Raw genomic sequence first — 22,128 nt, 5'->3', positions numbered from 1 at the left:
AAAGAATACTCCATCGTGATATTTCAATCTGACTTGTTTAATTTCCCCATCAGATAAACTGCATTGCCATTTGTCACCCACGTAGTCCAAGCTATAATAAATTCATTGAAATTTGTTTTGGTCCAGGAACTAATTACCAATCCGCTTTAAATAGCCAGAAGAGCCATGAGCCCTGGGCTCCGGAGGAGTGCACTGCGGAAGAGGAGAAGTGCTCGTAGCCGACCGGGGAGGAGCCAGAGCTTCACGAATAACGGTACTGCAACCCTCCCTCGCCGAGACTCTCTCTCTCTCCTTCCCTCTCCCTCCCTCTCTCTCTCTCTCCTCCTCCTCTCGTCCCTTCCGTCTCCCTCTCAGGTAATTTACTTCCAGACAACGGGCGACTGGCTGCCGATGCTGTCGGTGTAGTCGCTCCTCTCCTTAGGGCTGCCTCCTCTTCTCTGCGCACAGCGCCTGCGGAGCCGTCAAGACGCGCTCTTTGGAGAGCCAGCGCTGGATCACCGTCCCCGACAAGACGGGGGACGTCACAGCTCAGCTGCTCCCCAAGCCATGGGATTCCTCTTAAAATCTTCGATCTGACACCCTATTACGCCTTTGCATTTTTCCCCCCAGCCGACATCATTGTCAGTTGAATATAACTTCTCTGTGTTGATTTTCTTGCGCTCGAAACATGGTGGTAAAGATCTTGCATGATGTTAATGCCCCCAGCTGAGCAGAATGCACCGTCTGTGAGGCGTCGCTTCTCCCTCACTCTTACAGGGACCCGCGTCTCAAACGCAGAAGCGGGGATCCGGTCATCGCTCCACATCTGATCTTCATTTTGCTCCTGGTTCGAATTGGGATCGGATTAGTTCGGGCTGGATGCCGACGGAGAGACGCCGTTTACATATCCGGATGAGTTTGACGCGCACGGGGATTTTCAACAGGGTTACCAGCGATCCTCGCTGTTACATCTGAAAGCGGCTGCATTTTAAGGAGAAAAAACACGCATCACGGGCGAAACGGCAGCGGAGGAGACCCAGCGCTCTTTTTCGGACCCATATTCTCGGCTGCCAACCATTCACGGGATTTAAAACTAACGACCGTACGCAAGCACTGCAGTTTATACTCCGAGATTTATATATATAATAAAAAAACAGTGTCAAACTGCAGGAGACATGAAAGTTTTCCCGGTAGTGTGGTTTCTGGTCGTATCCTGGAGTCTGAGATGGAGATCCGCGCTGTCCGACTCCATCATACATATCGGTAAGTCGCGTTTTCTCACCGTGCATAGCTGGTGACAGTTTCAATGGGATGCGCTCGGTAACGGAGCGGTGCGCGTCTCTCTCCGGGTGCATTTACATCGGTACGCATCTATTCGCAAAGTACGCTTGTCTAACCCGAAGACGCGTATATTCGTCTTTGTTTCCAATGCCGTTTAAAAATACTTTAAACACTGAAATTCTGTATGGAATGTGGGGCTGTGATCTACATGGGGTTTCATTTGTATTGCAAAGGACGGAACGACAGGATTTATTTTCGCTGGAGATCATTTAAGCCATAAGATTCATCATCGTGACTCAAAATATTAACAAGGTCACATGGCAGAACAGTCCGACTTGTGGATGCCTTTTCCATTTCTGGGGGGGTGACGAGGGCTCGTTCCCCGCTCGCCGTGCTGGTGAAATCCCTGCGTGTCCCCTGGCTTCGTTCCGTCGTTACTTTGCCATCTGTCCGGTGGGGGCCCACGTTCCTCCGCGGTGCCCCTGTAGGGTGGAAACAGGTGGTCTCGACGCCGTGCTATTCGTTCCGATTGCCGGGGGAGGGTGCGGAGCTTCGCCCAGCAGGAGCGCCGTCGGTGAAATTCCCCTTGACACCCCCAGTAAGTAATGGCAATAAGCGGACCCACATTACTGGGTTTTTTTTTCTTTTGCTATTGCGAATGTGAAACACGTCCGCTGTTTTTTTTCCTCATTTTGGGGATGGGTGTCTCCCAATATCCTTTTAAGTTTTTTTTCGAAGATCATGAGCCTCGGGGGGTGATCTTATATCGAGCCTGGACTGTCCGCCGTCGCTGCGCTCGGGCTGCTGCGGGGCGGCCGCGCTGAACGGGGGCGGAAGCGCGATGGGGGACAGAGTCCCAAATGGGTCAACGCGTAAAGTACCGGGGGGGGGGGGGATGCGGACAAAACGGACACTTGATCCCTGTGAAAAGCCGTCCGCATTAACACACTCAGGCCTGCACTCAGCAATACGCAGGCAATTATATTACGCGATACAGCCCACGGACTCTAATTATGTTCTTGACTTGCCTTAATTGCTTTTTATGATTTTATGTTTTTGTTTTGCTTGATTTTACTTTGACTGTGCGCAATCACCCCGGCTCTCAGCAACAACGGGGATTTGAAATTTCAACCCGGTGCTGGGCTGTGATTACATTAAGTGCGGCATATTCGTCATTAAATCAAGCCCCGGAAAAGGCAACAAACTCAGCTTGTTCAACACAGTGTTATGTTGTTGGTTTATTTGTCGAACGGCAAATCCCTCACATGAATCAGTATAAAACACAGTGTTTGGTGGGGTTTAACCCACCTGTGCGGTGAAACATGACACGTCTTGGCCCCTCTGTTGTGCTTTTGCAGGCTGCCCGCGAAACCCCACGGAAGGCAACACTTATCTTGAGGGATCGGGGATCGTAAAATAAAACACGGCTTTAAACCGGCCACATAGAAAGACAGATTTCAGACGTAACCGCACACTGGAGTCTGGGACCTAAAGTGTGTGATTTAAGAAACAGGCAAGTATTATAAGAAACAACGAAGGCGGCGTGCTGGTGCAAATCAAAATTTTAGTAAATGGCCTAATTCTTCATAATAATAAAAACATAAGAAGCTGTCAAACGACTTGCCATAAAACGATTTCCCCCTGGGCGATTAATACCTGTTGATGGTTCGTTTTACACGGCTCTGTTTTCTTAGTATTTGGTTTAAATCAATATCCCATTTCCTCCGCCAGTCGCTTTCATTCCTTTAACACCCATATCACTTATGTAAGGCGCTGCATTTTAAGTTTTTTTTTTCCTATCCTCTCCAAATCAGCGTTATTTTGCACTCGCTGTCGTCCACCAGCAGGCACGTTTTAATACGTGGCTTAAAACAATAAAACCAAGCCGTGCATATTACATAAAAAAACGTTTAAATAATTAAACGTGGTGTCGTTATTCTAGAGTCTGCATGTACCAAACCAAGCCAAGTATGACAGAAGCCTAGGTTCTTTGGGGAAGCGGGGGAGACGGGTTTACCCCCGGAGCCGGCGGATGATCAGCATGCCGGGCGGAGAGTCCGGGCGCCGTGCGCGGAATGGCGATGCCGGGCCGCTTTATGAAGCCGTCCACATAGTCATTGTGATTTATGTAGCTGGGAAGCCCCCCCAAAGAACCCGATCTCATCTAAGCCGCCGTTTTGTACACACACCAGTAGGTGCCAGGATATTTGCCACTTGCCCCATTTAGAGCTTATCTTGCCTCTTCCCTAAAAGAGATTTGCGATACCCGTTTACTGCCGGTCTTTTTTTTTTCCTACTGGGTGTTTTTTTCCACTTCTATACGGATGTTAATGGGTAGGGCGTTTGAGAAAACGAGTTATGCTATATGCGGTTTTGGTGCTTTCATTGGAGTCACTGCCCTCCCGCCCCAGCTTTAAACAAACCACAGTCCTTAGTACTGAAGTATGATTAATGTCATATCCATTATTTGTGTGTGGTTTGACCTGAGTACCGTACCTTTCCAGTGAATAACGTATTCACTATTAGGATGGGTCCTTTTGTCGAGGCACAAAGGTTCATTTGACAGAATTAGCATCTCTTTTGTGTCATCTGCACTGTAATGTTAATTGTCCAGCTGAATGTGGGATTTGCACAGTGTGTATGAATTGTCTGGTGTCCCTGGATGCTTTGAAGCCTGTTACACAGCGGCCAGGATTACTACCCCCCCCCCCCTCCCAGAATGGTGTATCTGAAGGTTAAAAAGAAGGTTACCTCACGGATTCGTCTCTCAGCTGGGGCACATGTACCGGGCCTGTAGTTGTTGGGTAGTTTCGGTGCTGTCTGTGGGGCGTCAGTGTTGGGAGCGGCAGGATAACCCCGGTGTCACTCTGCTGGACGGGGTGGTTTGGGTTAGGGAGAATGGTGTAGACTAGACAAATTGATGGTTCGGTGCGTGTGTGTGTGTGTGGGGGGGGTTCTGACCCAATGCTCATGTGGACTCGATCACCTCGATGCTTCTGTATACGTGTGTCATTTCCTGACCTGTGACGGCTGAAGGCAGAGAGAGAGACCCTGGAGTTGGAGACGTGAGACCGGCAGCGTGTTTTTCGAGAGAATAAGTAAAAGTTCGAATGACAACAGGCTCCTGTGGAGGCTACGGACATTCGGATATAAAATATCACAGGGAACTCGGAGGGTATCATGTTTAGAGGCTCCACTGAATGGAAAACCTGATTCATCCCTAAACCTCCATCTCCCCACTATCTCGCCGGCAGGTGCGATTTAGTTGCGAAGCTCCACAAAAGGAGTGTTAGCTCCTGTGAAACATATACCGGCAGATCAGATGGGGGCGTCATTTTGGCAGAGCCCCTCTTGGACAGAAGCGCGGTCCATATGGCCCCCCCGTCATTGCTCGGAGATTATAGAAGCATCCCACAATCCCCCGTTCTCCCTCCCAGCATGCCGCCGAGTAGCGCGCCTCGCCGTGCGGTCACACGTGGGACGTGCGGGTGAACACGCGTGTGAATGTCAGAGTGTCGCCCTTCCGTGTTGCTTTTCTCTCTGACGACACCGGCATTCCTCTGTTGTGGAGGTTAGTGACGCTGTTGCTGTAAACAGTTTGATGTGGAGCAGGAATTAGGCGTGAGTGTTTTTACCAAAGTGGGCTATTTAAAAATACTGTATCGCATCCCAATTGGACCAGGCCTCAGGGGATATTTTAGCAAGGGTGAACATTTCCTTTGACCCACAAAAAAAAAAATATATATATATATATTTATATATATTAGCAAGCATGTTAGATCTCTTTTGATGGTTTGGTGGCCCATCCTAGGTATTGCCTTCCTTCTGCCCATAGCCTCAGGGATTGGTTCCACACACCCCGCGACCCTGCATAGGGTAAGTGGTTACAGAACATGGATGGATGGATGGATGATGGATGGAGGTAGAACCAGAATCCAACACATCAACTTCTCTAATGTTTCATGGGTAGCTGGAGAAATGGCAGGTACCTGATATCTGTCTCAGAGGAGGTTCAGTGACATTCTGGGCTGGTAAGAGCCAAAAATTGTAAACGTGCTCCATTTCCCTTCACAGATGTATAAAAGATGACATGTTTGAAAAGATATATGCCGCTTAGAGTGACAGGTATCTTCAAAGTGAGTAAATAGTATTTCTTTGGTTAAGAATGCTAGCTCGACTGAAAAAGGAGGGGAAGCGTCGGTTCCTTGCTGGTGTCTGTTTTAATCTGTGTGGCGTTTGGAGGGATCAGCCTGGAAGTCGAGCATTTGCAGCGTTCCTTCCCTTTTCCGTGGTTAGACTGGCACGCCGCCGGCAGCGACCCGCTATCCCGTTCCCTCTGATTTGCGACTGTCACAGGAAACAGAAATGGCTCTCTGCTGCAGAAAGACTCCCGTTTGTTTTCTTCTTTCGTGACAACGGTGATTGTTTCATGCACGCTTCGCGTTCCGATCTCAGCGGCTGTTTCTCGGTTGATGTTAACAGCGTGCTCGCCAGTGCCGTGGCGTGAGGTGTCGTGTCCCTTCTGCACCTGCGTGGCTCGTGGCGGCTGAATCTTCCGCCTGCGATTCCTGAATGACTCCCTTTTCTCCGAACCTTGGTCAGTTCTCGGGTCTGTAGGAAGCCTCTTGTGGGCCAGAGACGCCCTGAGGTTCCTATTAAACTAAGGAGGCATGCTGTCAGAGTCGAGGGTTACAAGGATGGATGAAGAGCACCCTGCGGTGAACAGTGCAACCATTAGAGCGTACGTCGCACCCTTCTACACACTCATGGAATTGGTGAATGATGCACTACTGACTTGTTATGATAGGTGAAAAGGGATGGAAGGGAGAGGAATACCCGCTTCTCTGTCCTCCGTGGAATGTGAGAATGTGCATGGAATGTGAGAGGGACGCGGACTCAGACGTGGAAAGGTCTCCTATTCATTTAGTGAACGAGGTCCCGGCTGAGCTTGACGCCACACACCCGCCAATCAGGTCCCAGTGCCAGCGGCGGTATTTACAGCATCACCTTGTTTTAATTACCATACTGGTGCTTGTAGAGGAAGCTTTTACCCTGGCTGCCCGGGAGCAGCGCGTGACCCCGGAACGGCCGCGCAGATGGCAGGAGCGGCTGCGGATGCTGACCGGACTTGGCCCGAGTTGGTCTTGAATGGAGAAAACTGGCCAGGATGTACCCAGGGTTATGCATCAATGATAGTGACCCAGGGTAAACGTGAGGCTAGGAGCTGTGGTCATGTTCAGACCACTGCTTGTTCAGCTCCCTGTTTGCACAGGGCCTCCTCACCGGGCCCTAATTACTCTCCATGTGCTGCTGTGCCCGATACCATAGATCACTCCATCCTCTCCTATCAGGAAGATCTCCGCTGGCTTCCCAGCTCCACTCTCGCTCTGCTGATTACACTTATCAGTCTTCAGGAGAGGCTCTCGCTCTGCTTTTCCCCAGCCCCCTCCCCCCGACTTATCTCCCCCAGTCTGCTGCACCATGTCAGGATGCTGCTTTGGATCTCTTCCTTTCGTCTGCCCCTCCTTCTTTTTTTTTTTTTGGGGGGGGGGGGGGGGGGGAGGTGGCTAGTTATGGCTTAATTTCAGGCTGCAGTGCCGGCTCTCCTCTGCTTCGGAACCCTTGGTGGTTAGTCTAGGTCATTTCTCTGCTCACTGACTCCCTGACTCCCTGACTCTCTGCCGACTGACTCGGTGACTCGCTGGTCACTGGCTCTTAGCTCACTGGTTCACTGACTCTGCTTGCTACCTCTCTGCTCACTGCTACCTTTCTTCTCACTGGGTTTCTGCTGATTTTCTTCTCTGGCCCTCTGTTCTTCCTTCTTTCTTCACTAGCCCTCTGTTCTCTGCCTTTCTTCTGACTGACTCTCTGCTCACTGCCTTTTCACTGGCTTTCTGCTTGCTGCCTTTCTTCACACTGGCTCTCTGTTCACTCCCTGTTTTATCACTGGCTGTCTACTTGCTACCGTTCTTCTCACTTGTCCTCTGCCTTCCTTCTCACTGACCTTCTGCCCTTCTTCTCACTATCTTTCTGCTCTATGCCTTTCTTCTCACTGGCTCTCTGTTGCCTTTCTTCTCACTGGATTGCAGCTCTCTGCCATTCTTCTTACTGGCTCTATGCTCTCTGTCTTTTCACTGGCTATTTGCTGCGTTTTTTCCTCACAGGCTGTCTGCCCTTCTTCTCACTGGCTCTACTTGCTACTTTTATTCTCACTGCCTCTCCGCTCATTGCCTTTATTCTCACTGGCTTTCCACTCTGCCTTTCTTCTCACTGGCTTTGCTTGCTGCTTTTATTGTCACTGCCTCTATGCTCTATGCCTTTCTTTTCACTGGCTGTCCACTCTCTGCCTTTCTTCTCACTGGCTCTCTGCTCTCTGCCTTTCTTCTCACTGGCTCTCTGCTCCCTGCCTTACTTCTCACTGGCTCTCTGTTAGCTGTCTTTCTTCTCACTGGCCCTCTGCCCTTCTGTTCACTGGCTCTCTGCTTACTGCCTTTTTGCTCACTGGCTTTCTGTCAGGGTAATTTTCTATTTCCACCATGTAGTTATGCAGGAGGACTCTGTGCCAGGCCTGTCCACTCCCCACCTGGCATCCCTTACATGCTCCTGATTCCTGTAACTGCTGCCCAGTCACCCTCATTGGCCCGTCTGTCTTGTGCTGATTCTGTCTTGCTGGGTTCCTAATCCTGCTGCCACGAGGAGCTGCTGACTAGCTGCTTGCATCAGAGTGTCCTTTACAGGTGTATTAGTATACATGCTAAGTGTCCTTCCTATGGCATGGTATCGCTCTTAGCCCAAACTGCTCCAGGAACTGGTTTCTCAATTATATTTCTCTTTAGATAAAATCATCTGAATGAATGTAAATTTAACCCTCTGGCCAGGTCCCCCCCTTAGATGGGTATGGATCTGAAGCTGTACCACTTAAGGCAGGGGGTGGCCAATCTTACCCAGAAAGGGCCGCTGTGTGTGCAGGTTTTCACTGTGACTCCCTAATTCGATTACTAATTAGAGGACCTAAAGGTTACCCCAAAAACCCGCACACACACCGGCCCTTTGCGGATAAGATTGGCCACCACTGACTTAAGGTGTAGCATCTGAAGGTGTAGCATGTGAAGGTATAGCATCTGAAGGTGTAGCATGTGAAGGTGTAGCATGTGAAGGTGTAGCATCTGAAGGTGTGCCATGTGAAGGTGTAACATCTGAAGATGTGACGTGAAGGTGTAGCATCTGAAGGTGTGACATGTGAATTTGTAGCATCTGAAGGTGTAGCATCTGAAGGTGTGCCATGTGAAGGTGTAACATCTGAAGGTGTAGCATCTGAAGGTGTAGCATCTGAAGGTGTGACATGTGAATTTGTAGCATCTGAAGGTGTAGCATCTGAAGGTGTACCATGTGAAGGTGTAACATCTGAAGGTGTACCATGTGAAGGTGTAGCATCTGAAGGTGTAGCATCTGAAAGTATACCATCTGAAGGTGTAGCATCTGAAGGTGTGACATGTGAATTTGTAGCATCTGAAGGTGTAGCATCTGAAGGTGTACCATGTGAAGGTGTAACATCTGAAGGTGTACCATGTGAAGGTGTAGCATCTGAAGGTGTGACATGTGAATTTGTAGCATCTGAAGGTGTAGCATGTGAAGGTGTAGCATGTGAAGGTGTAATATGTGAAGGTGTAGCATCTGAAGGTGTACCATGTGAATGTGTACCATGTGAAGGTGTACCACTTGAAACGCGCCATTGAGCGGCAGCTAGTTACAGAATATGTGTTTCTTCTGCGGCTGATGGGATCGTTGTGGATGGGAGACAGCAGCACCCTGAAACAGCCTCTGGACATTTCCTTACAGGCGGAGGCTTTTTTTAAAAAGCAGCCGCAAGTCGGTGAGCGAGCCGCGGGATGCGCAGCCCGACAGGAAGTGGGTCATGGTGCGTTTGGAGTTCTGATGGCAGCAGGTGGCTTCTGCGCCCTGGGTGGCTCGGGGTGTGAATAATGCTTACAGTCCAGATGTTTCTCTCAAGCAGTATGAGCGTATACATGTACACAGGTCACGCTTTTTTTTATTCTTTCAAGATAAAAAAACGTGTATCTTTTGGATGTATTAAATGAAACAAATTATAACTTGTTTAGTAATCCTTATGCAAATATCTTATTCAATTACTGTCTGTCCTCAACCTAAGTCTGGTAAATCTTAAAAAGTTAAGCTTTAAATCCTCTTTGGTGGAGGCCTGCTGTAATCGGGTGGATTCTGTTGTTTCTTCCTGACTAATTCCTTTGATTCCCTCTGACCCTGAAACGTGGTGTGACTGTGTTCTTGCCAAAGGTCAAATGCCGATTTGTGGTGCTGTTTGCCAGTATTTTTCATCGGTGTTCAGCCCCCAACTTCTCGCTGTCACAGAAGACGAGGCTCGATTTAGGCTGGCATAAGGGTTTGGATTTTAATGACTTTCCAGGAAAGACACTCACTCGCGGGTGGTTTGTCTGAGTTTCCAGAAAGAACCTAGTACATGACAGGGGTGTTATATTGGGGGTCTCAGATCCTGGGGAGGGGTTTGAGCAGTCTGTCATGTGACCTGCTTGTCTCTGTGCTGTGACGATGCTGACATCTGGTCCAGGGCATGTGGGACAGAGACACCTGCAAGTTTCACAGAGATGGATGTTTGATCTCAGGCCTGAGATGGCAGGGGAAGCTTCATTTTCTGGGATGAATGGCCTTGATATTAACAACCCACATGGTTGCATCACTCTGTGAGTCCCAGCTGGCTTCGATGTGGTTAATTCTCCACATCGGTTACTGCAGCTCGGACATAAAGAGGGCAGAAACTATGTTGATAATGACTACATATATTTGCTACAGGGCAAGGCTGGCCATTTACATGTAAAATACCCCAAAATCAAGACCCAGCTGGCTGCAGCAGTCAGAAATGATGTCCGTGATTACACTAAGAACATTCTGTTGTCATAGAGATGACTTCCAGTTACTTTAGCAACCCTGACGTTCACGCCCTTAATTCCCGAGGAAATCGGATCCAAACCGTTCCGCTTATTTCCACCAATCGTGAACACCTAGCATACAGTTGTAGCTGTAAAGCATCTTTAAATCTACAGTCGTAATTAATGAGGCTTGACCGCCAGCGGGTGGCGCAGCGGTTAAGAAGATGGCTTCCTACCCCCTGACCTGTCGGGCTTGTGGTCAGGATGAAGCTTTACCTGGCCACCAAAGTGCTTTACCTTAGCTGCTCCAGTGACATATCCAGCTGTTTGACTGATTAAACATTGTAGGTTTTTTTATAAGAGATGTTATAGGGAACACAAATGTGTGGTATTAACATTTTCCAGCATAGTCTCCTTGTTTAAGTGGCAGCTGTTCACCAGCCCAGTCTTCTGCGCTTCTCTTTCTGCTAATTTCACTAAGATAATGGTCTCTCTTATTTGCCGGTTTTTATTTCAGCGGCAGTGCATTAAATGCGGGTCACTTTGGACACCCGCTAATTCGCAGTCGGGTTGTCAGCGCGTCGGAGAGCCCGAACGCCATGGAAACAGAAATCGCAGTTGCCGGCTTTGGCTGCAACTCCTGTCACCTGCCGCGATTTGCAGACATCCATCAGTTTTCCAGGTAAACATATAGACGCCGCGAAATGACGTAACCTGTAATCCAGCCCTGAGGACGGAGAACGGCGGAGGGATGGGGTGCGGCTGCTGCGTGGGACCGCTACAGCGCTCCTTCTGAAAGTGCCCCTCCACCGAGGTCGGGGTTCCTGCATCCCGCACAGCGTGGAGCAGCTGAACGATGGAAAGGAGTGTGGGGGGGCTGTGTCTGTGCCAAGCCGGCGACACTGGGCCCAGTTCATTTATCTGCCTCTAAAGCACTGGGTGGATTGGCACTATTTAGCTAATCTGACATGCAAAATGTTTCACAGACAGACCAAACTGTCAGGGCCGTTAATGGCTGCTTTCTCGCCATTCCAAGAGTGCAGTAAAATGGGCCTGAATTTGCCTTTTGTCCCGTAAAACCTTCATTAGGATGTGCCTTTGTCCAAAGTCATCCTCAATGTCAGGCCTCAAATATCCATTAAGAACGCATTTTAAAGGAACACAGTTTAGCTGAGCTGTTAAACTTTATTCTCTCCTTTGTAACAAAGTTATAAAATGGGGCCCTTCACTAATGACACATGAATATGCCTGAAACAGAGAGTGAGTTTAAATCTAGCTTTATCCTGAAATCAATTATGGCGGCACAATGGGGCGGTTTTCCTTCATTGTGCCGAGCTCACCACTTCCTGCGCGTCTCACAGGTTTGACAGCTTTCCAATGGCGGCCGCGCTGGCTGTCCGTCGGCGTGTCCGGGTGCGAGCCAGTGCTTTTTCATGCCTGCGTTTGTTGCCGTTCTGACTCCCCAGGAGCACCGAAGGGCTAAAGGCCAAAATCTCAGACGCGCTTTATGCGTCGTATTCCCCCCCAGAGTGGATCTGCGGGGGTCTGCGTGGCCGGAGACATCTTTGAATCCCCCATGTCTTGAAACTGGTGATACATTGTCCTTGTGAAGGCGCTTGTGATGGTGGCACCTCTGCTGGCAGAGAGCTGGGAGGATGTGCTGCTTCCTGGAATAAAGAAGCTGGAATCGCACAAGAAAACATGCTGTCGTTTTACGTTGTGGTGCCAGTTTCCTTAATGTCATATGTCTAATGTTTGTGTAATGCGTAAACGTTACACAAACATGTGCGTAATGTTTACAGTCTCTGGTAAAGGTGATAATCTCTTTGGCTTGAAGTCAGAAGCCTTATTGTGTCAGATGTGCGGCTGAGGTACAGGAACTGAAGGGTGACTGCTGCGGTATTTCCAGTGATTTGGAGAGTGACACACGGCTGACACCCTGGTTTGTGGTGGGATTGGAGCGGGTTTGGCGGACTGATGCATGGTGGGAATAGAGCAGGTCTGAGGTACTGGTGCATGATGGGAACTGAACAGGTCTGACTCATTGGTTCATGGTATGAATCGAGTAGATTTGATGGACGTGATGAGAATGGAGCAGGTCTGATTGACTAATGCATGGTGGGAATGGAGCAGCCATAGGTGGAAATTAGCGGGAGAACATTTTAAACTGGATTTGAGAAAGCAGTTCTTTACACAGCGTGTTGTTAGAATATGGAATAGTCTTCCTGTTAGTGTAGCGCAACCTAAACCCTGGGTTTCTTTAAATCAGAGCTAAATAAGATTTTAACAACTCTGAGCTATTAGCTAAGTTCTCCCCAAACGAGCTTGTTGGGCTGAATGGCCTCCTCTCGTTTGTCAATTTCTTATGTTCTTATGATGGTCTGGTGCATATTGGGATTGGAGCAGGTTTTGTGAACTGGCGTATGATGGGAATGTAGCAGATTTCTTGGACTGGTGCTTGGTTATTTGTAAGTCACACGGAGCATTTTAATGTAAAAGCAATGAAATTAGCAGAAATCTTAACACAGAGATTAACAAAGATACATTTAATTAAAACATAACCAATTATTATGTAAAACAGGGGCTGGAATTTTTTGTGCTGATTTATATGGAAAAATATGCCTGTTACATGCATACCGATGATGTCTCATATCCCACGTGTACGATAATAGAAATTCTTCAGGGAGAGGGACAAGAAATGATCCTCGACACTTATCTGCGGAAGCATGTGCAGGTGATGCTGTTATCTTCACCGCTCATCTATGGAGCTGGTTATCAGTGGGGTGGTTTAATTATCCAACATGAAAAACTATTAAAACCAATGTGGCATGCATACTTAAAAACGGAACTCCGCGAGGAGCAAGGAGTAAACACAGCATGAGTCCTCGCGGGGGGGGGGGGGGGGGATGAAGGGGGTGTGTAAGGGGGTGTAACGCCACTCCGAGCACTGCCACTCTCCTTCCATTTTCTGCTCCCAAAGGCCGTTACCATAAAGGTGTTACTACTGCGGGTGTCCCCTGTACACTGTAGCTGGCTACTTTACAGCTGTTGATGGGGAGGAGGTAGCGGAGGTGGGGGGTGGGGGATTGAGCAGAACAGGAATGCACTCATCCTTGCATCTCTCATTGCGCTCTGATTGGCCTCGCGGTTTCACTTGCGACGTCCCGGCCAATAAGAGTCAAGTACACCGAGATTTTACTGGCTAGGAGACAGGAGCCGCGTTTGATCGGCACCTTTTATTAGGCAGACGCTGTTTGCCCATACAGCAACATGCCTGCTGAATTACTGAGAGAGAGGAGCTGCTCCGAGGGACAAAAATGCCAGTAAACGGTAAATATTTTGAAAGCGGCACAGAGCAGCTGGGTTTAATGTCAGTGAGTTCCACTAACATGGTGAACTGCATAAGGAACACACACACACGCACACACACACACACACACACACACGCACACACACACACACACACACACACGCACACACACACACACACACACACACACAAAGACATGCACACATCCTCAGTCGTAAGTTTTAGCGCCTCTGTTTGTTGCTTAATACGTCTGCTTGGAAGGTTGTGAAGCGTCTGCCTGCTTTTTTTGCTGATTTTCCCCCAGCCCGAAAGATCCGTGTCTCTGGGCCTGTGTTTAATAATTCATGCAGAGCGGAACAGACAAGAGGAGGAAACCGTCAGGTGTGGCAGAGTTATTACGGCAGGCTTTTCTGGGTCACAAGGGTGGAAGATGGAACCGCGTACAAAAAGCTCTCCAGCTGTACACGTGTCGTCGATAAATGGAACATGTCCCTAAGAGCTCGCTCTGCTGGTGGGAGTGCAGGCTGACAGGCTCTGTCGGAATGGGAAGGTGTCCGGAAAGGAACGGAAGGTATTTTGCATTGAAAGATGGATCGATCGGTAGCGATGCATTTCACAGCTTTTAAACATACGGGTGTTCTGCTGAAGCAGGGTGGCGTGAGAACCTTTGCCATCACACCTGCTATGCTGGCTTCTTCAGGCTCAGGCCCAAAGATGAAATTACACTCTGAATGAGTTTTTTCCGTGATGCCAAGCGGTTGGAGATTTGGACACTTTAGTGCGCAAGGCCGTATTAAGGCATGAGGGGATGGCAGTGGTATGAAATTATATTGACAAATGGAAAAGGATTCTGCTCCTTTGGGATGCTGGACGCTGTAAGATGCAATGTTAGCCGGATGCCCTCTTGTCTGTGGTCAGATCACCAGAGGTTCCTTTGAACTCCTGCCCATAGATCTGATAGTTATGTGGACCCTCCAGCCACACAACACCACATGGACGGCTATTTTTATGACTATAAAATGTGTGTGTTATGAATTTTAAACTCATTATTTGCGATTTTCGTCAGAATAATTCATTTAGGGTTGTAAAGAAACTAACGATCAAAGAACTTTTACTTGGACAAATAAGCCGTCGTCGTCTTGTTGGTCGAATCAGCAGAAAGATTTACCGCCAACGTAAAAGTAGGAAATGCCCGCAAAGCTGAAGTCTTCCCTTCAGGTCGTGGCGTTTTTACGGCGTCACTATGAAAGCTGAGCACGCCTCAGCTGACCTTGACTTCCTGTTGGACGCAGGACGGACGGTGAAGTGGAGACTGAAATCAGGAGGAAAATCAAGGGTGAAAATGTGCATGAAAATACAGGAAGATAGACTTTAAAGTGTGATTATCACGGCGCCAGAGCTATTCATTTAAATAATGGCCCCACTCTGGCATCCTCTAGCTGGCCCTCGCATAGCTGTGAACTCCAGCCCAGCACAGACTCCTCCGTGACCCATTTGACGTTCCCCCTCGTTCGGTAAAAACCGGCTTAGGTTTTATTGGGCCCGGCTGCTGTAATCATAGCAGCCAGCGGTGAAATGACAGGATTGTCAGTGTTGAAGTGCAGCGGCGATGCTGTGGTCATGTGACTGCCTGATTGGGGACAGGCTGAGCGCCGCATAACTGATTATTATGTTTATGGATGTCGGCACTCCAGGCGAGAGGTGTTTTATTTATTGTGCCTGAGTCATTTCTTAAGCAGCGCCTTTTTAGAAAGATGACAATCAGTGTTTTCCTCTCGCCGGTCCTACTGGCCTTAGGTGAAGGGCAGCCTGAAGTCAAGCTGTTATTTATGGTAAAAGGACTTTAGCTGACAGGTTTCTAATGGCACCTGGCTGGTGCATGCCCTGCGGGAAAGCCTGCGAATCCGTGCTGCATTCAGGGGCCTGTGCCCCGCAGGAAAGCCTGCGAATCCGTGCTGCATTCAGGGGCCTGTGCCCTGCGGGAAAGCCTGCGAATCCATGCTGCATTCAGGGGCCTGTGCCCCGCAGGAAAGCCTGCGAATCCGTGCTGCATTCAGGGGCCTGTGCCCTGCGGGAAAGCCTGCGAATCCGTGCTGCATTCAGAGGCCTGTGCCCTGCGGGAAAGCCTGCGAATCCGTGCTGCATTCAGGGGCCTGTGCCCTGCGGGAAAGCCTGCAAATCCATGCTGCATTCAGGGGCCTATGCCCCGCAGGAAAGCCTGCGAATCCGTGCTGCATTCAAGGGCCTGTGCCCTGCGGGAAAGCCTGCAAATCCATGCTGCATTCAGGGGCCTGTGCCCCGCAGGAAAGCCTGCGAATCCGTGCTGCATTCAGGGGCCTGTGCCCCGCAGGAAAGCCTGCGAATCCGTGCTGCATTCAGGGGCCTGTGCCCCGCAGGAAAGCCTGCGAATCCGTGCTGCATTCAGGGGCCTGTGCCCCGCAGGAAAGCCTGCGAATCCGTGCTGCATTCAGAGGCCTGTGCCCCGCAGGAAAGCCTGCGAATCTGTGCTGCATTCAGGGGCCTGTGCCCCGCAGAAAAGCCTGCGAATCCGTGCTGCATTCAGGGAAGTGTGTCTCTGATAGGCAGGTATGGGCCTGATATCTGCCCCGTCTACTGTGATGAACGTGATGACGTAGGCGTTGTGTGAGAGAGGAAATAATGGAAGATGGAAAAGAAGCCACGTGTGTACGGTACTGTGTGATAAAACCGATCCTGCTGGTGGTTCCCTGAAACTGTGTCCATTCTTTTATTTATATAATACGGACACCTCTGTGACGACCCTGCCGAACAACAGGTCCCTGCTCGGGTGCCACGGTAACGAACTTATCCTGCTCAGTGAGGACTATGTCACTGTCGCACAGACAGGGTCGTCATGGAGATGTCCGTATTATATACATAAGAGGGCGGCTTTATCACGCTCAGTACCGTACACACGTGGCGTCTTCCATTATACTCCATTATTTCCTCTCTCACACAACGCCTACGCCATCACGTTCATTACACTACGCTGGGCCTCATTTGTCAGGTGAGACACACTGTGTGCTGCCTTGTTTGTCTGATGGAGTCCGGTGGGGGCAGCATTCGGGAAACGCTGTGTGTGTGTGTGTGGGGGGGGTGGGTTGTGTGTGTGTGTGTGTGTTTTTTTTATGGGAAAACTATTTTTTTTAAATCCGTGACTGCAATGAAAAAACTAAAAATGCCAAAAACTCTTGTATTTTGTTTGGCTACTTATGCTTAAGGTTGGGGCTGGGTGGGGGTTAAGGTTGCCATTGTTGGGATTAGAGTTTTTCCCACTGAAAATGAATGGACGGTCCCCGTAAGGATATGAATACAAACATGTGTGTGTGTGTGTGTGTGTGTGTGTTTACTGTGGGGAGCCGGCCTGCCTGCCTGCCTGCCTGCCTGCCTGCCTGCCTGCCTGCCTGCCTGCCTGCCCGCCTCGGGCTGTGAGATGTACCTTAGGGACCTGGAGATAGGAGGGTGGACCAGTTGGATTGATCCAAAGTGAACCTCCCCCAGGAATGAGTGTATGACACTTCTATGCAAGCCTTTAAACATAATCAGAACCAGTAGCATGGTTCCTACTGGGTCGAACTGCCACTCATTTCTGTTATGGTGGGAGGGGTCCAGTAAAGATGAGCACAGTGAAACCTGTAAGCCGGGCGTGGCCAGTCTTATCCGCAAAGGGCCGCTGTGTATGTGAGTTTTCGCTGAAACTCCCTAATTAGATTACTAATTAGAGGACTGATTGGCTGAAGAGTCCTCATACTTGGGTGTGAACAGCTGACCGTAAGGTTATCCCTAAAACCTGCATACACACCGGCCCTTTGCGGATAAGATTGGCCAATCCTGCTGTAAGCTGTACCTTACAAATTCTGCTCTGTTGCAGTCAGCGAGGAGGCGGTGTTTGAAAAAAATGGGTCAGTGAGGAGGCGGGGCTTGAGAAAATGGGCCAGCAAGGAGGCGGGGCTTGACAAAAATGGGCCAGTGGGGAGGCGGGGCTTGAGAAAAATGGGCCAGCGAGGAGGCGGGGCTTGAGAAAATAGGCCATCTCTCCTTCACCTTTGAGGAACCATGCCACATTCTTGCTCCAGAACAGTTTAAACTGGTTTATACTGGTCGAGCATGAAGGTCCGGACACCAATCGTGTTGTACCTATTAGAGCAGGATAAGCCGTGGGGGATGGATTTAATTACGCGCTTGACGACGTGCCGCGTGGGCGTGTAAAGTGGAATCGGAGAGGCTGGCCACCCATCCCCCGGGGCGGGGGCGCTGCCACACAGCCAGCTGGCGGCTGTTTTATACTCACTTTTATTGGTTCCTTACGCTGCTGTGCATGATGAAGAGGAGCTGCTGAAAGATGCTGCTGCAGAGTCCTGGCTTTAGTGCTTCCTGGCGGACATTTTGGTGCCAGTGGTGGGCGCTTCGTCAGCGGCGTTCACGCCGGGCGTTTCGGCCGGCTTCCGCACGACAGCTGTGAAACCTCCAGACGCAAGTGTGTGACGGGCAGAACATATGGGAATACAGAGTCACATCGAAGCCAGCTGGCTTGGGGTCTAGGTGTCTTCAGTATTGAGCAGGTACCCAGTAACAGATCAGAGGCTAGTTCATCACCAAGCTGAAAAGAGGTAGAAGGTGCGTGATCCACGTGTCCATCTTTATCTCCATATAGAATCATATTGAACCATTAAATTTCTGGTGACAACCTAAAGGTGGCGTAGCTCAGCTTCACAGCTCTGCCCTGCTTTTACTTCCTAATCCACACAGGATGCACTGACCTTGGCTGCCTTCTTAGACACTGCGCCCCCTACTGTCCAATCTGAATCTGTTCAGCCCAATCCCATCTGCCTACCTGGGGGGGCCGTTGTTCTAAAGGGCCACAGATAAGAAGGCTGTGTAAATAAACTCTGAAGTGTACCAGATCCGTTATATATGTTCTGCTGTTTACCCACGGTGCGGTTCTGAGCCTCTGCCCTGCTCCTGGAAGCCCCTGGGGGTGGGCGGTTTCCCCTTCAATGTGATAGCATCTAATGCCCAGGAAATTAAATGTTACCCAGCTGCCCCCACCAAGCACGGCTGTCAAATCGAGATTGGGGATCAGGGCAGGGCTATCAGACTGAGACTGCTGGGATTCTAGACCTGATGCAATGAGCATGGCTGTGAGACTGAGACTGTGTTCGAAATGTGAACTTGTTCATTCACTCAAAATATAGTGTTCACTGCATAGAACCCTCACTAGGGGACAAGGGCAGACAGCAATCGATACATTTCAGACACTAGGTGGGTGTTAGTCTGCTACAGAAGTATACCCTGGAGTTCTGTGATTGTTATCTCCGTCACATGAACAAATGCAAGAACATCCCTACTAGGGTTATTGTATAATGTTAAAAAATGTGCTTTGGGGTGGCATGGTGGTGCAGTGGTTAGCACTGTTGCCTCACACCTCTGGGACCCGGGTTTGAGTCTCCGCTTGGGTCACATGTGTGCGGAGTTTGCATGTTCTCCCCATGTCATCGTGGGGTTTCCTCCGGGTAATCATCCGGGTACTCCGGTTTCCCCCCACAGTCCAAAGACATGCTGAGGCTAATTGGAGTTGCTAAATTGCCCGTAGGTGTGCATGTGTGAGTGCATGGTGTATGAGTGTGCCCTGCGATGGGCTGGCCCCCCCAGGGTTGTTCCCTGCCTCGTGCCCATTGATTGCGGGGTAGGCTCTGGACCCCCCGCGACCCAGTAGGATAAGCAGTTTGGAAGATGGATGGATGTGCTTTTCTGTACATTTTCCATGTTGTATATTTCTTGTTAAAGTTTATACTTGCTGTAAATATTTGTAATTAAAAAACATGCTAGAATGTAGACACCAGCGTTGCTGTTTTTGTACATGTTGTAATTGACATGTATTCACAACATTGAAGTAAAAATGACAAAACTTCACAACACAAATCTGTGCACAAGTAACTTTATTGGCAGCATACATGACTGTACTGTGCCCACCTATGCAAGCAAGCGGAGGACTGCAGCTGTAACTATGGTGTTTTATGCTAATCTTCAATATAATGTGATAATTGAGAATTAACGTTACCCATGTATAGCAGTCAAATACATTAAAATAACCATTATTTTTAAAGCAGCAGTTAGCCGTGGCACTATTGAGTAGTTCCATAGGCAAGCTACTCTAAAACCTTAGTACACTATATACATCTCGAACACAGCCCAAGACTGATGGGGATCCAGACCCGACACAGCGAGGAGGGCTGTTAGACTGAGACTGTCGGGGATCCAGACCCGACGCAGTGAGCAGGACTGTCAGACTGAGATTGTTGGGGATCAAGACTGACGCAGCGAGCAGGGCTGTCAGACTGAGACTGTTGGGGATCAAGACCGACGCAGTGATCAGGACTGTCAGACTGAGACTGTTGGGGATCAAGACCAACGCAGTGATCAGGACTGTCAGACTGAGACTGTTGGGGATCAAGACTGACGCAGCGAGCAGGGCTGTCAGACTGAGACTGTTGGGGATCAAGACCGAGGCAGTGATCAGGACTGTCCGACTGAGACTGTTGGGGATCAAGACCCAACACAGAGATCAGGACTGTCAGACTGAGGGTGTTTCTTAGTACCAAGAACTCAAAGATTGACAAGAGTGGTTTTCTGAACTTGCCTCACAAGAATGAACTTGGGGTGCAATGAATTATAGGATGGGTCTCATTTGGTGTGGATGCTACTGACGTTTCCTTGATATTTGGAGCGAGGCAAGAAGGACATCCATAGATTTTTACCATCCTCTATTGTAAAACACCCTGAGACTGCTGGGGATCCAAGGCTGATGCAGCGAGCTGGGCGGTCAGATCGACAGTGCTAGGGACCCCAACCCAACACAGCAAGCAAGGCTCTCAGACTGAGGGAGTGTCCGAAATCGCATACCTATTTGCTATGTAGATAGTGTACGACGTGAGCAGTATGTCTGAATCCTCTGTATGGATGAGACAGATCAAGATTGCTGGGGATGCAGACCTGATGCATGGCCACAGACTCCCTCAGGTGGTTCGTCAGAATGGCAGATAAATACCCAGTGAAACAATCACTCAAGTACAGCAACAATAATTCAAGTAAGTATCACTTAACAGCTCTTAACAGCTGGCAGGGGGTTATGTCAAAGCAGTACATTTAAGAAATGCTAATTAAGAGGTCCTTAAGCACTCCTGATGTAATGGTATTGTTGTGTTGGGTTACCCTGTGTTTTTAGAGTCAGCTCCCAATTTTCTGATTCATGGAGCAGGTATTCCAGACATGCGTGTGGGTTATGGAGAATCGAGGGACAGCAAGGAGACGGAGGAAGCAGAGAAACATCCAGAATGGCTTCCTGATATGAGCCTAGTAATGCATATCAAGGAAGGTAATCCTATGGGCCTGACAGAAGGGTGCTATCCTTCTCCCTAGAGGTGTATTAGGTTGAACCATGTTGTACTCGTCCCACTTTTTCCAAATAAATCATCACTGTGAGTGTTTTTAATAAAATCCCTGTTCCGGAAAAGTTCATGGAAGGGGATGTTTATCCCGGCGAAGTTTTGAGGCAGGTGCAACTTCCGAGACACCATCCTGTCCCCCAGATGCGTCACCGTATGATGAGCAGCGCCCTGTTAGCCGGATAAGGACGCTAAAGCAGCCGGAGTCAGAGGAGCCGCCGAAAGGCCGCGGTGTTTAATGGAGACGTGGATCGTGCGCCTCCCCGTGACCGTGGCGTTTACAGTGCCGCAGATTTGACTGAAAGCCGGTAAATGCGAACAAATATCACAGCGACGATCACATAAGCCGTCTTATATTGAAGCAGCGACCCAAGTCCCTTTGGGGGATTTCGATGGCGGCGGGAAGAAGCCGCAGGCTGCCGTCAGCCAATCGCAGGCAGGTTTGCCAACCTGGTTTGCGGAGTGACACAATAAAAGCCTTATGTGATTCCTGGGCTGTTAAGCTTCACTTTATCAGGCGTTTACTCAGGGCTGTACATTAGATAATATCATATAGAGCATATTCTAATTTATTTGTTTCTTTGTTTTATCTGAAGTGTCCCTCCTTTACTTAACTCAATTGCTTGGTATTAAATTGTGATTCGCTTATGGGTTTTCTCCCTTTCAAACCCCTTAAAGGTACGGTGTAGCCCTTCCTCTCGTTGCCACCCCTCCCACACTGTCTGTGCGTGCTTTCCCTTTAACATGCCGCAGTGATGTTTGGCGTCTTTACAGTATGTATTTATAGACAAAATGGTCCAATTAGTGGACACACGGGGCTCGGAAGCGGGAACACGCGACAGGGGATTCTGTCAGACACGTTCATCGCTCCGCCAGAGATTCACCACATTATTAGCAATAAAATACAAACTTGTTGCGCTTGTTGCCGTTCCAGTACCTGTGTGACATTTTGGCGTGTTCCGGCGAAAAATATGAGCTATTCGGGTGTCTGGAGATACTCTGTAGTTTGGAAAATGTGGATTTTTTTTTTTGTTGAATCCGTATAATGGGGGCCGGGATTCTGCCTAACGGGATAGCGAGCTGGAATTCCACAGGTGTGTTAATCCCGGAATGAATCGCGGCGATGGTGCTGTGTTAAGGGGTGGATGGCAGTGGCTGCGACGATGCCTGG

The 22,128-nt window shown here is 49.3% G+C and overlaps 1 protein-coding gene across 2 annotated transcripts in view; it reads left to right on the top strand.

The window, feature by feature from the left end:
• Window positions 1-289: 289 nt before the first annotated feature.
• Window positions 290-22,128, top strand: part of grid2 (glutamate receptor, ionotropic, delta 2) — a 301,989-nt gene continuing 280,150 nt past the window's right edge. For both annotated transcript variants that reach the window (XR_007388201.1, XM_049002892.1), the window contains exon 1: window positions 290-1,242. Coding sequence is in view for 1 of the 2 variants with exons in the window: in XM_049002892.1 (XP_048858849.1) it covers window positions 1,155-1,242 (88 nt within the window). In the remaining variant the exon portion in view is untranslated. The remainder of the gene's footprint in view (window positions 1,243-22,128) is intronic.

Source organism: Brienomyrus brachyistius, chromosome 2 (genome assembly GCF_023856365.1).
Source record: "Brienomyrus brachyistius isolate T26 chromosome 2, BBRACH_0.4, whole genome shotgun sequence".
NCBI classification, from domain to species: domain Eukaryota; kingdom Metazoa; phylum Chordata; class Actinopteri; order Osteoglossiformes; family Mormyridae; genus Brienomyrus; species Brienomyrus brachyistius.
Note: the sequence above shows the minus strand (reverse complement) of the source record. Positions and strands in the feature narration are given on the sequence as shown.